General features: G+C 52.7%; 1 protein-coding gene across 1 annotated transcript in view; it reads right to left on the bottom strand.

Annotated features, from left to right (window-relative positions):
* The window catches only part of frmd4a (FERM domain containing 4A), a 79,563-nt gene that overhangs the window by 15,592 nt on the left and 49,959 nt on the right, over positions 1-14,012 (bottom strand). The window contains exons 13-18 of the mRNA XM_078419378.1: positions 13,816-13,949; positions 12,929-13,051; positions 7,003-7,231; positions 5,487-5,543; positions 3,413-3,650; positions 2,441-2,617 (exon numbers count right to left, since the gene is read on the bottom strand). Coding sequence (XP_078275504.1) covers positions 2,441-2,617; positions 3,413-3,650; positions 5,487-5,543; positions 7,003-7,231; positions 12,929-13,051; positions 13,816-13,949 — 958 coding nt within the window. The remainder of the gene's footprint in view (positions 1-2,440; positions 2,618-3,412; positions 3,651-5,486; positions 5,544-7,002; positions 7,232-12,928; positions 13,052-13,815; positions 13,950-14,012) is intronic.

Below are 14,012 nucleotides of genomic sequence, written 5' to 3'. Positions count from 1 at the left end.
TGGAGCAGTGAGGTGGGGGGGGGGGGAGCTGGAGCAGTGAGGTGGGGGGGGGGGGAGCTGGAGCAGTGAGGTGGGGGGGGGGGAGCTGGGGCAGTGAGGTGGGGGGGGGGGGAGCTGGAGCAGTGAGGTGGGGGGGGGGGGGAGCTGGAGCAGTGAGGTGGGGGCGGGACAAAGCCTGAGGAGTGTTTCATTTTCATATGTCGCCATAACAGAACAAATGAATTCCACACAGAGGGTGGTGGGTTTGTGGAACGAGCTGCCAGAGGAGGTAGTTGAGGCTGGGACTATCCCAACGTTTAAGAGACATTTGGACAGGTACATGGATAGGGCAGGTTTGGAGGGATATGGGTCAAATGTGGGCAGGTGGGACTAATGTAGCTGGGACATGTTGGTCGGTGTGGACAAGTTGGGCTGAAGGGCCTGTTTCCACAATGTATCACTCTGTGACTCTATAACACACACCGGGTAATTAATGCAGAGAGTTAGAAGGTCTTTGAGAGTGTCATTGTCACACGCACCAACAACAGAACAGTCACTTTCTTACTTGCAGTGGTAATGCCAGTCTGAAAACACAGGGCTCAGATATAACGCCACAAACTAAATAAAGTTCAATACAATTTTTAAAACAATAAATTAAAAAAACACCCAAGATAGAGCTCTAGGGGCTAGTGGAATCAAGGGATATGGATGATCAGCCATGATCACAATGAATGGTGGTGCGTACAGGCTCGAAGGGCCGAGTGGCCTCCTCCTGCACCTATTGTCTATGTTTCTATCTGTTCAGCATGCATTTTTACACACTTTCCTCGTTACATTTCGGTTTTCCAATATTTTTATTCAGTTTCCAAGATAAATATGACCATCGGTGATAGGAGCAGAATTAGGCCATTCGGCCCATCTAGTCTACTATAGACAATAGGTGCAGGAGGAGGCCATTCGGCCCTTCGAGCCAGCACCACCATTCAATGTGATCATGGCTGATCATTCTCAATCAGTACCCCGTTCCTGCCTTCTCCCCATACCCCCTGACTCCGCTATCCTTAAGAGCTCTATCTAGCTCTCTCTTGAATGCATTCAGAGAATTGGCCTCCACTGCCTTCTGAGGCAGAGAATTCCACAGATTCACAACTCTCTGACTGAAAAAGTTTTTCCTCTTCTCCGTTCTAAATGGCCTACCCCTTATTCTTAAACTGTGGCCCCTGGTTCTGGACTCCCCCAACATTGGGAACATGTTTTTGCTGCCTCTAACGTGTCCAACCCCTTAATAATCTTATACGTTTTGATAAGATCCCCTCTCATCCTTCTAAATTCCAGTGTATACAAGCCTAGTCGCTCCAGTCTTTCAACATATGACAGTCCCGCCATTCCGGGAATTAACCTAGTAAACCTACGCTGCACGCCCTCAATAGCAAGAATATCCTTCCTCAAATTTGGAGACCAAAACTGCACACAGTACTCCAGGTGCGGTCTCACTAGGGCCCTGTACAACTGCACACAGTACTCCAGGTGCGGTCTCACTAGGGCCCTGTACAACTGCACACAGTACTCCAGGTGCGGTCTCACTAGGGCCCTGTACAACTGCACACAGTACTCCAGGTGCGGTCTCACTAGGGCCCTGTACAACTGCAGAAGGACCTCTTTGCTCCTAGACTCAACTCTGCTGTTCAATCATGGCTGATCTATCTCTCCCTCCCAACCCCATTCTCCTGCCTTCTCCCCATAACCTTTAATGCCCTTACACAACTGATTACTTTTGTTCAGTATCTGAGATAAACATGTAGACTAATTCAGGCAACTAAACCATCGTACCACAGAGCAGTATTCAGCTAGTATCTACCTCATTGGAGACCTTTGGACTGTCTTTGATCAGACGTTTCTGGACTTTACCTTGCACTGAACGTTATCCCCTTTATCCTGTATCTGTTCACTGTGGACGGCTCGATTGTAATCGTGTATTGTCTTTCCGCTGACTGGTTAGCGCGCAACTAAAGATCTCACTGTACCTCGGTACACGTGACAATAAACTAAACTCAACTCAACTATTTTGCAGAAGATAGACACAGAGTGCTGGAGTAAGTCAGTGGGTCAGGCAGCATCTGTGGAGAACATGGATAGGTGACGTCTCGGGTCGAGACCCTTCTTCAGACTGAGAGTCTATCTCCCTAACTCCCTGTCTGGAGAAGGGTCTCGACCCGAAACGTCACCTATCCATGTTCTCCACAGATGCTGCCTGACCCGCTGAGTTACTCCAGCACTCTGTGAAACGTCACCTTATCCATGTTCTCCACAGATGCTGCCTGACCCACTGAGTTACTCCAGCACTCTGTGAAACGTCACCTTATCCATGTTCTCCACAGATGCTGCCTGACCCGCTGAGTTACTCCGGCCTAGCGTCTGCTGTTCCTTCCTACCCGTTTGAACAATCGTGCCGTTGACTTACCGGGCGGAGTGCGTGAAGAGCGGGCTGCGTACACGGAGGTCAGGTGTCGACGGCATGCTGGCCTGCGCACAGTTCCAGTGCCGGCCTCCTCTGACAGGACTGCTCTGTAGTGACCCTCCGGCCCCCGTCTCCGCACAGCTCCCCACGCTGGGGAAGCGTGCGTGCCCACTGGCCAGGCTGAAGAACACAAACAACGCTGATTATTCAACCACCCACGGCCACGCCAACCTGTCACACATGGCTGGGACCATCCATCCATCCATCCATCCATCGACCAACCAAACAAACCACTAGCCAATCAATCAACCAACCAACCAATCGACCTATCAGCCAATCAATCAACCGACCAACCAATCAATCAATTGACCAACCAATCAATCAATTGACCAACCAATCAATCAATTGATCAATCACCCAATCAGCTAATCAATCAATCAATCAACCAACCAATCAACCAACCAATCAATCAACCAACCATCCAACCAACCAACCAATCAATCAATCAACCAATCGATCAATCATTTCACCTCAGAGGGTGGCACGTTGGCGCAGTGGGCAGAGTTGCTGCCTCACAGCCTCAGAATTAAAGGACGTTCCTTTAGGAAGGAGATGAGGAGGAATTTCTTTAGCCAGAGGGCGGTGAATCTGTGGGATTCATTACCACAGACGGCTGTGGAGGCCACAAGTCAGTGGGTATTTTTAAGGCAGAGATAGATAGATTCTTGATTATTCTAAGTTAATTAACCTACAAACCTGCACGTCTTTGGAGTGTGGGAGGAAACCGGAGCGCCCGGAGAAAACCCACGCAGGTCACGGGGAGAACATGCAAACTCCGTGCAGACAGCACCGGTGGTCAGGATGGAACCCGGGTCTGTGGCGCCGTGAGGCAGCGGCTCTACCCGCTGCACCACTGTGCCGCCCGTAATGAAGGTGTGAACAGTGAGCGTCCGTGTTTGTCCGTGCTCCACTGACCTGGAGTGGTTGTGGGAGCTCCGTTTCTTCACCTTCTCGTACGGCTCGTCCAGCGACGACTCCTTCCACATCTTGGGCTTGATGGGCGAGCGGTCGTAGTTGGCGTGGTGATGGTGGAGCTGCCGCAGACCGTCCAGCGACTGGGGTGGCACAGGGCGCTGGTGGGACGGTGGGCGGGGGGGGAGGGCCTTGTGCGGGGACTGCACGGGAGACGAGACCCCCGACACCGGACAGTCCTCTGCAAAACACAAGCGCACAAGAGTCACAGATACACAGACAACAGGTGCAGGAGGAGGCCACTCGGCCCGTCGCGCCTGTACGCACCGCCATTCATTGTGATCATGGCTGATCATCCACAATCAGTAACCCGTGCCTGCCTTCTCCCCATACCCCTTGATTCCGCTAGCCCCTAGAGCTCTATCTAACTCTGTTTTAAATCCATCCAGTGAATCGGCCTCCACTGCCCCTGTGGCAGAGAATTCCACAAATTCACAACTCTCTGGGTGAAAAAGTATTTTCCTCACCTCAGTTTGGCCTCCTCTTTATAGTAACAGAGTCACACAGCGTAGAAACGGGACCTTCAGCCCAATTTGCCCACACCGACCAACATGTCCCATCTACACTAGTCCCACCTGCACACGTTTGGTCCATATCCCTCCAAACCTGTCCTATCCATGTACCTGTCTAAATGTTTTCTAAATGTTGGATTAGTCCCAGCCTCAACTACCTCCTCTGGCAGCTTGTTCCATACACCCACCACCCTTTATGTGAAAAAGTTACCTATTACATATTTTCTCCTTCACCTTAAACCTATGTCCTCTGGTCCTCGATTCCCCTACTCTGGGCAAGAGACTCTGTGCATCTACCCGATTTATTCCTCTCATGATTTTGTACACCTCTATAAGGTCTCCCCTCATCCTCCTGTGCTCCATGGAATAGAGTCCCAGCCTGCTCAACCTCTCCCTGTAGCTCACACCCTCTAGTCCTGGCAACATCCTCGTACGTTATCTAGCGTATGATGGAACTGCAGATGCCGGTTTACACTGAAGAGAGACACAGAGTGCTGGAGTAACTCAGCGGGTCAGGCAGCATCTCTGAAAGGAAGGAATGGGTGATGTTTCGGGTCGAGACCCTTCTTCGGACTGAGAGTCAGGGAGACACAGAGATATGGAAGGGTAAGGTGTGAAAACAAGAGATCAAAGGGGACAAAATGTGTAGGAGGGAAATGCAGATGCCAATTCACACCGAAGATGGACACAAAATGCTGGAGTAACTCAGTGGGACAGGCAGCATCTCTGGAAACCATCCTAGAAGGGTCTCGACCTGAAACGCCACCCATTCCTTCTCTCCACAGATGCTGCCCGACCCGCTGAGTTACTCCAGCACTCTGTGAAACGTCACCTATCCATGTTCCCCACAGATGCTGCCTGACCCACTGAGTTACTCCAGCATTTTCTGTCTATCTACAAGAAACATTGAAGATGGGTTCTGGGCGATCCTTGCAAGTAGACGGATAAACATGACCCGATAAATCTGCAGATCAGGTGAACTATGTGCACAGTCTGTTTTAGAAACATAGAAAATAGGTGCAGCAGGAGGCCATTCGGCCCTTCGAGCCAGCACCGCCATTCAATATAATCATGGCTGATCATCCACAATCAGTTCCCCGTTCCTGCTTTCTCCCCACATCCCTTGATTCCGTTAGCCCTAAGAGCTAAATCCAACTCTCTCTTGAAAATATCCAGTGAATTGGCCTCCACTGCCTTCTGTGGCAGAGAATCCCACAGATTCACAACTCTCTGGGCGAAAACGTTTTTCCTCATCTCAGTCCTAAATGACCGACCCCTTATTCTTAAACTGTGGCCCCTGGTTCTGGACTCCCCCAACATCGGGAACATGTTTCCTGCATCTAGCCCGTCCAATCCCTTGAGAATGTTATATGTTTCTATAAGATCCCCTCTCATCTTTCTAAACTCCAGTGAGTACAAGCCCGGTCGACCCGTTCTTTCATGGGTCTTGTTGGTTCCACCACGCAGAGAGTGACTCCTGTCCCGCCAGTTACCGCGGTACTCACCGTCCTCCAGAACCAGGGCGTCCGACAGCGAGCTGTCCTCTGAACCAATGTTTGCCTCTGTGGAGAGAGCATCAAAAGTTTAGGTTAGAGATACAGCACAGAAACAGGCCCTTCTGCCCCCCCCCCCCCCGAGTCCGGGCCGACCAGCGATCCCTGCACACTAACACTGTCCTACACGCACGAGGAACAGTTTACCAGTTTACCTAGGCCAATTATCCTATAAACCTGCACGTTTTTGGAGTGTGGGAGGAGACCGGAACACCTGGAGAAAACCCACGCAGCTCACGAGGAGAACGTACAAACTCCATACAGACAGCACCCGTAGTCAGGCGGTGGGTGTATGGAACGAGCTGCCAGAGGGGGTCGTTGAAGCAGGGACTATCGCAACGCTTAAGAAACACGGGTACATGGACAGGACAGGTTTAGAGGGATATGGGCCAAACGTGGGCAGGTGGGACTCGTGTAACTGGGACTTGTTGGTTGGTGCAGGCAAGTTGGGCCGAAGGGCCTGTTTCCATGCTGTGTGAGTCTATGACTGTGACTCTAGGAGTCTCTAACTTTGTAACAATGACTCTGCGACTGTGTGAGCCTCTAACTCTATGACGATGTCTCTGTGTCTCTGTGTCTCTGTGTCTCTGTGTCTCTGTGTCTCTGTGACTCTGTGACTCTGTGTCTCTGTGTCTCTGTGTCTCAATAGACAATAGACAATAGGTGCAGGAGGAGGCCATTCAGCCCTTCGAGCCAGCACCGCCATTCAATGCGATCATGGCTGATCACTCTCAATCAGTACCCCGTTCCTGCCTTCTCCCCATACCCCCTCACTCCGCTATCCTTAAGAGCTCTATCCAGCTCTTTCTTGAAAGCATCCAACGAACTGGCCTCCACTGCCTTCTGAGGCAGAGAATTCCACACCTTCACCACTCTCTGACTGAAAAAGTTCTTCCTCATCTCCGTTCTAAATGGCCTACCCCTTATTCTTAAACTGTGGCCCCTTGTTCTGGACTCCCCCAACATTGGGAACATGTTTCCTGCCTCTAATGTGTCCAATCCCCTAATTATCTTATATGTTTCAAAAAGTTCTCCCCTCATCCTTCTAAATTCCAGTGTATACAAGCCTAATTGCTCCAGCCTTTCAACATACGACAGTCCCGCCATTCCGGGAATTAACCTAGTGAACCTACGCTGCACGTCTCTGTGTCTCTGTGTCTCTGTGTCTCTGTGTCTCTGTGTCTCTGTGTCTCTGTGTCTCTGTGTCCCTGTGTCCCTGTGTCCCTGTGCCTCTGTGCCTCTGTGCCTCTGTGCCTCTGTGCCTCTGTGCCTCTGTGTCTCTGTGTCTATGTGACCGTGACTCTGCCTCCATGGCTGTTTCTGTCGCGCAGCGGTCAGTGCGGGCCGGTGCGGTCAGTGCGGGCCGGTGCGGTCAGTGCGGGCCGGTGCGGTCAGTGCGGGGCGGTCAGTGTGGGCGGTCCGGGGTGGTCCGGGTGGTCGGTGTGGAGCGGTGCGGTGGGTGACTCACCCTCGATGATGAGGGAAGCTCGCTGCGTGGGCTTCTTGCCCGACTTGACGCGGTGCTGGTTGATGGAGTTCTCGATGAGCTGCAGCTTCTGCAGGGCGTTGAGGTAGGACATCTTGCGTTGTTTCTTCATCTTCTTGTTGAGGCTGGGGTCGCTGGCCAAGCGCCGCGCCGCCTCCGTGATCTGGGATTGGATGGAAAACTCCCGCTCCAGTCGCTCCACCTCCTGCTCCTACAGCAACACGGAACGCTCAGTCTGGGGGGGCAGGGGAGATGGAGGAGGAGGGAAAGGGGGGGGTGCTGCCCAGAGGGGGGGGGGGGGGGGCGGATGGAGGAGGGGGGAAAGGGGGGGAGGGGGGAAAGGACAGATGGAGGGGAGGGGGGAGTGCTGCCCAGAGGGGGGGGGGAGTGCTGCCCAGAGGGGGGGGGGTGAGAGGTGAGCGCAGGGCTTGTTTCTGCCACTCTAAGAGGGGGGTTGCACACTTGCCTAAGTGTGTAAGGAAGGAACATTGTCAGCTCTGAAGCAGAGTATAATTACCAATGCTGGTTTCCAAACCCAGATTTATTTAATTAGTCGAATGTAAATACACCTCGTCTGGTCCCACTTCTCCCACAAGAACCATTTAATCTTTAAGTGTCAGAATCCTGCACAGCAAAGGGCTTCCATTCCCCCCAGGACCGATAATCAGATAGAAATTGTGTTGTAATCAGAGTTACGATTAACGAGCGCAGTTGAAAGCAATTATACTGACAGCCTCCAGGAGTTTGCAGAACATGGAACAGCACAGCACAGGAACAGGCCCTTCGGCCCACAATGTCCATGCTGGACACAATGCCAAGTTAAACGGATCCCCTCCGCCTGCACGTGATCCATGTCCCTCCATTCCCTCCATATCCATGTGTCTGTCTAAAAGCCTCTTAAACACCACTATCGTATCTGTCTCTACCCCCACCCCTGGCAGCACGTTCCAGACCCCCACCACAATTGATGGACAATAGACAATAGGTGCAGGAGTAGGCCATTCAGCCCTTCGAGCCAGCACCGCCATTCAATGCGATCATGGCTGATCACTCTCAATCAGTACCCCGTTCCTGCCTTCTCCCCATACCCCCTCACTCCGCTATCCTTAAGAGCTCTATCTAGCTCTCTCTTGAATGTATTCAGAGAATTGGCCTCCACTGCCTTCTGAGGCAGAGAATTCCACAGATTCACAACTCTCTGACTGAAAAAGTTTTTCCTCATCTCCGTTCTAAATGGCCTACCCCTTATTCTTAAACTGTGGCCCCTTGTTCTGGACTCCCCCAACATTGGGAACATGTTTCCTGCCTCTAATGTGTCCAGTCCCCTAATTATCTAATATCCCCCCTCATCCTTCTAAATTCCAGTGTATACTAGCCCAATCGCTCCAGCCTTTCAACATACAGTGTGAACTCGATGGGCCGAAGGGCCCTTTTCCACGCTGTATCTCTAAACTAAACATAGAACAATATAGGTAGACGCAAAATGCTGGAGTAACTCAGCGGGTCAGGCAGCATCTCGGGAGAGAAGGAATGGGTGACGTTTTGGGTTGAGACCCTTCTTCAGACTCTACTGGGAGAGAAACGTCACCCATTCCTTCTCTCCAGAGATGCTGCCTGACCCGCTGAGTTACTCCAGCATTTTGTGTCTACCTATATTGTTCTATGTTTAGTTTAGAGATACTACCTTCGATTTTAACCAGCAACTGCAGTTTTTTCTCTTACATGGAGCGATATAGCACAGGGAAACAGGCCATTCGGCCCACAATGTCTGTGCAGACCATGATACCAATTTAAACTGCACATCTCTGTAAAGCGTCTTTGAGTATATGAAAAGCGCTATATAAATAAAATGCATTATTATTATTATTATTATTATAATATGCCTGCACGCAGACAAAGGATTCACAGAGCGTTGCTTTTCCCTGACGAGGTTGTTTGTAAATCAGTCGGAGATAAGGTTCAGGAGCCCATCCTGTAATCCCAGTTGATTCAACCGGGGCAGACAGGACTTTACCAACTAGAGGTACAGCGCAGAAACAGGCCCTTCTGCCCATCCGAGTCTGCCCCGCCCATCGATCCCCGCACACTAACACTATCCTACACACACTAGGGACAATTTACATTTACACCAAAGCCAATTAACCTACAAACCTGCACGTCTTTGGAGTTTGGGAGGAAACCGGAGCGCCCGGAGAAAACCCACGGGGTGAACGTGCAAACTCCGTACAGACAGCACCCGTGGTCAGGATGGAACCCGGGTCTCTGGCGCTGTGAGGCAGCAGCTCTACCCGCTGCGCCAACGTGCTGGGATAAATATTCAGATGTAAAGACAAGCCAGTAGATAGCAGAGGGGGAAGTCTAGACTCGCACACGAGTGGCACGGTGGTAGTGTTGCTGCCTCGTAGCGCCAGGTTCCATCCTGACCGCGGGATGCTGTCTGTACGGGTCTGAGCAGCAAATCTCGGTCGGAGATGCACTGCGTGGGGCTGCAGCTTTGCTGAAAGCCGTTTCGTTTTCCTACAAAAACAATCTGTCCTGGTATTCGAGACTTTGCATAATAGACGGCAGAGTCTAAAAATACCCATGGATCTGGCATGTGGCTGATTGTCCTGAGCAATGTAACAACAAACAGCTTCCACACCACAGCCAACACATGCAAACACACTGACGAGGTAACAGCCTTGCCCCACTCCACAGCTAACGCCCGGGTCACCCAGGGGCTGGCCACTGACACGCTCCAACAGCACAATTAGCCCATTCACAGAAACACAGAACATAGGTGCAGGAGGAGGCCATTTGGCCCTTCGAGCCAGCACCGCCATTCATTGTGATCGTGGCTGATCATCCACAATCAGTACCCCGTCCCTGCTTTCTCCCCATATCCCTTGATTCCGTTAGCCCCAAGAGGTAAATCTAACTTTCTCTTGAAAGCATCCAGTGAATTGGCCTCCACTACCTTCTGTGGCAGAGAATTCCACAGATTCACAACTCTCCGGGTGAAAAGGTTTTTCCTCATCTCCGTCCTAAATGGCCGACCCCTTATTCTTAAACTGTGACCCCTGGTTCTGGACTCCCCCAACATTGGGAACATTTTTCCTGCGGCCCATCAAGTCGGCACGGTGGCGCAGCGGTAGAGTTGCTGCTTTACAGCGAATGCAGCGCCGGAGACTCAGGTTCGATCCTGACTACGGGTGCTGCACTGTAAGGAGTTTGTACGTTCTCCCCGTGACCTGCGTGTGTTTTCTCCGAGATCTTCGGTTTCCTCCCACACTCCAAAGACGTACAGGTATGTAGGTTAATTGGCTGGGTAAATGTAAAAATTGTCCCTAGTGGGTGTAGGATAGTGTTAATGTACGGGGATCGCTGGGCGGCACGGACTTGGTGGGCCGAAAAGGCCTGTTTCTGGCTGTATATGATATGATATGATATGATAAGTCTACTCCGTCATTCATTCATGGCTGATCTATCTCTCCCCCCTAACCCCATTCTCCTGCCTTCTCCCCATAACTCCTGACACCCGCACTGATCAAGAATCTATCTATCTTTGCCTTAAATATACCCACTGACTTGTGGCCTCCACAGCCGTCTGTGGCAAAGAATCCCACAGATTCACCACCCTCTGACTAAAGAAACCCACTCATTCCTGGGATCGTTCTCGTAAACCTCCTCTGGACCCACTCCAGAGCCAGCACATCCTTCCTCAGATATGGGGCCCAAAACTGCTCACAATGCTCCAAATGCGGCCCGACCAGCAACTCGTAGAGCCTCAGCATCACACACACCCCTGATGTGATCCTGCAATGGCGTTAATCGGCCCCAATACAATACTGTTCCTCCCAGTTAATGCACATTGGAGTGGCGCAGCGGGTAGAGCTGCTGCCTCACAGCGCCAGAGACCCGGGTTCCATCCTGACTACGGGTGCTGTCTGTACGGAGTTTGCACATTCTCCCCGTGACCTGCGTGGGTTTTCTCCGGGTGCTCCGGTTTCCCCTCACACTCCAAAGACGTGCAGGTTTGTAGGTTAATTGACTTTGGTAACAATGGTAAATTGTCCCTAGTGTGTGTAGGATAGTGTTGATGTGCGGGGATCGCTGGTCGGCGCGGACTTGGTGGGCCGAAGGGCCTGTTTCTGCACTGTATCTCTAAACTAAACTAAACTAAACTAGGTATGCCTACTTTGAAGAAGTTCTCCTCCTGTCTCCGATGAGAGTTACCAGCATCTGTAATGTCTTCCCACACAGATCAATCTCTCTCTCTCCTTCCAGCTCTCTTCCTCCCTCCTTTCCTCTCACCACCTCCCTCTATCCTTTCTGACTTTCCGTAAAACCTCCCTCTGTGACTGGGCTTTCAATTAGCCGACCTTATATCATGTCTGGCTAGGGGTTGCCAACTTCCTCACTCCCAAATAAGGGACAAGTTGACATCACCGCCCAGCGCCCTCACCCCAGCCAGTGGCCACGTGTCCCCGCTCCACCAATGGCGGCCGCCCGGGCCAGAAGGCGGGTTGCTACGCAACCTCCGTTAGGCGGCGCCCGGGCCTCTGGACCCAGACTGTCCGGACCTACAGCGGCCTCCGGACCTACACTGTCCGGGCCTACACCGTCCAGACCTACACTGTCCGGGCCTACACTGTCCGGGCCTACACTGTCCGGGCCTACACTGTCCGGGCCTACAGCATCCGGGTCTCCACTGTCTGGACCTACACTATCTGGGCCTATAGTGTCCGGGCCTACACTGTCTGGGCCTATAGTGTCCAGGCCTACACTGCCTGGGCCTATAGTGCCCGGGCCTACAGCGTCCGGGCCTACACTGTCTGGGCCTACAGTGTCCGGACCTACACTGTCCGGACCTACACCGTCCGGGCCTACACTGCCTGGGCCTATAGTGTCCGGGCCTACAGCGTCCAGGCCTACACCGTCCGGGCCTACACTGTCTGGGCCTACACTGTCTGGGCCTACAGCGTCCAGGCCTACACTGTCTGGGCCTACAGCATCCGGGCCTACAGCGCTCCCGGCACTAATACGGGACAAACCTATTTAGCCCAAAATACCTGATGTCCAGGCTAATACGGGGCAGTTGGCAGCCCTGTGTCTGGGCCAAGTTCAGGTGTTTATTTACACTGCCCCCGTGAAGCCACTGAGGATGTTCTTGCTGCATTGCAGGTCGTTGTATAAGTGGGCCTTGCGCGGGCAGGCACTGAGTCAATGCTGTGTAGGAATGGACTCCCGGTTCCCTGGTATCAGGCCCATCTTGTCTCTTTGGTGCCAGGCAGTGACTGAACGGCAGGGAAATGTGAGGGTGATGTTTTTAGTTTAGTTTACAGCAGCGTGGACACAGGCCCTTCGGCTCCCCGTGTCCGCGCCGACCAGCGATCCCTGCACACTAACATCATCCTACACACACACTGGGGACAATGTTTACATTTACACCAAAGCCAATTAACCTACAAACCTGCACGTCTTTGGAGTGTGGGAGGAGACCGGAGCACCTGGAGAAAACCCACACAGGTCACGGGGAGAACGTACAAACTCAGTACAGACAGCGCCCGTAGTCGGGATGGAACCCGGGTCTCTGGCGCTGTGAGGCAGCAGCTCTACCCGCTGCACCACCTATTCTAAATTTAAATTGTAAATTCAATATATGTGAAGGGAGTGTCCTGCAGGGGGGGGGAGATAGCAGGGAGGGGCGGGCTGAGCGGGCTTGCTCGTTTGCGGTGTGCTCTCGTTACCTCTCCCGTGGCCGTGATCTGCGGGGGGTAACAGGGAGGGGCTGGCGAGCGGGCGTGCTCGTTTACGCTGTGCTCTCGTTACCTCTCCCGTGGCCGTGATCGTGATCTGCGGGGGGAGGGGGGATAGCAGGGAGGGGCTGGCTGAGTGGGTGTGCTAGTTTACGCTGTGCTCTCGTTACCTCTCCCGTGGCCGTGATCGCCTGCTCGTCCAGCTTGAAGGAGGTACCGACACGCCTGCGCACCACGGGCGGCAGCTGTCCGGGATCCAGCGGGTATTCCTTCGGTAACTTCCCCGTCAGTTCCTGCGGGCGAAGCGGAAACAACTTCCTCACATCTCCCGCACGAGGTTTAGTTTAGAGACGCAGCGCAGAGACAGGCCCTTCGGCCCACCGTGTCCGTGCCGGCCAGCGATCCCCGCACTCTGGCCCCACCCTACACACACTACGGTCAACCTACACTTTACCAAAGCCAATTAACCTACAAACCCGCACGTCTTCGGAGTGTGGGAGGAAACCGGAGCGCCCGGAGAAAACCCACGCGGTCACGGGGAGAACGTACAAACTCATCCTCCTGCGCTTCAAGGAATGGAGTCCCACCCTACTCAACCTCTCCCTGTAGCTCACACCCTCTAGTCCTGGCAACATCCTCGTGAATCTCTGAAACCTTTCCAGCTTGACACCATCTTTCCTATAACAATGTGCCTCGATCTGAACACAATACTAAATGTGGCCTCAGTGACGTCTTACACAACTGCAACCTGACCTCCCAACTTCCATACTCTCTATATTCCACATTTCCCTTGAGCTGCGTCCCCTTTGATCTCTTGTTTTCACACCTTACCCTTCCATATCTCTGGTCTACCTCTCCCCTAACTCAGTCTGAAGAAGGGTCTTGACATGAAACGTCACCTATCCATGTTCTCCACAGATGCTGCCTGACCCGCTGAGTTACTCCAGCACTCTGTGAAACGTCACCTATCCGTGTTCTCCACAGATGCTGGCTGACCCGCTGAGTTACTCCAGCACTCTGTGTCTAGCCTCCATGGACGTGGGTCGCTGGCTCTTACCGCCTCTCTCAGGCACAGACGCTTGAGTTCGTCTAGCCGAAGTTTAAGCGTCTCCTCCAGGGCGTCCTGTCTAGACTTCAGCGCCGCCAACATGTCCTTCTTGGCAGACTGGGAGCTGTCTGACTCCTGGGAACCTGCACACACAACATACAAGGGACAGACAAGCGTTAGGACAACCATTCACGAGGGGTGGTCAG

Source organism: Rhinoraja longicauda, chromosome 23 (genome assembly GCF_053455715.1).
Source record: "Rhinoraja longicauda isolate Sanriku21f chromosome 23, sRhiLon1.1, whole genome shotgun sequence".
Lineage (NCBI taxonomy): Eukaryota > Metazoa > Chordata > Chondrichthyes > Rajiformes > Arhynchobatidae > Rhinoraja > Rhinoraja longicauda.
Note: the sequence above shows the minus strand (reverse complement) of the source record. Positions and strands in the feature narration are given on the sequence as shown.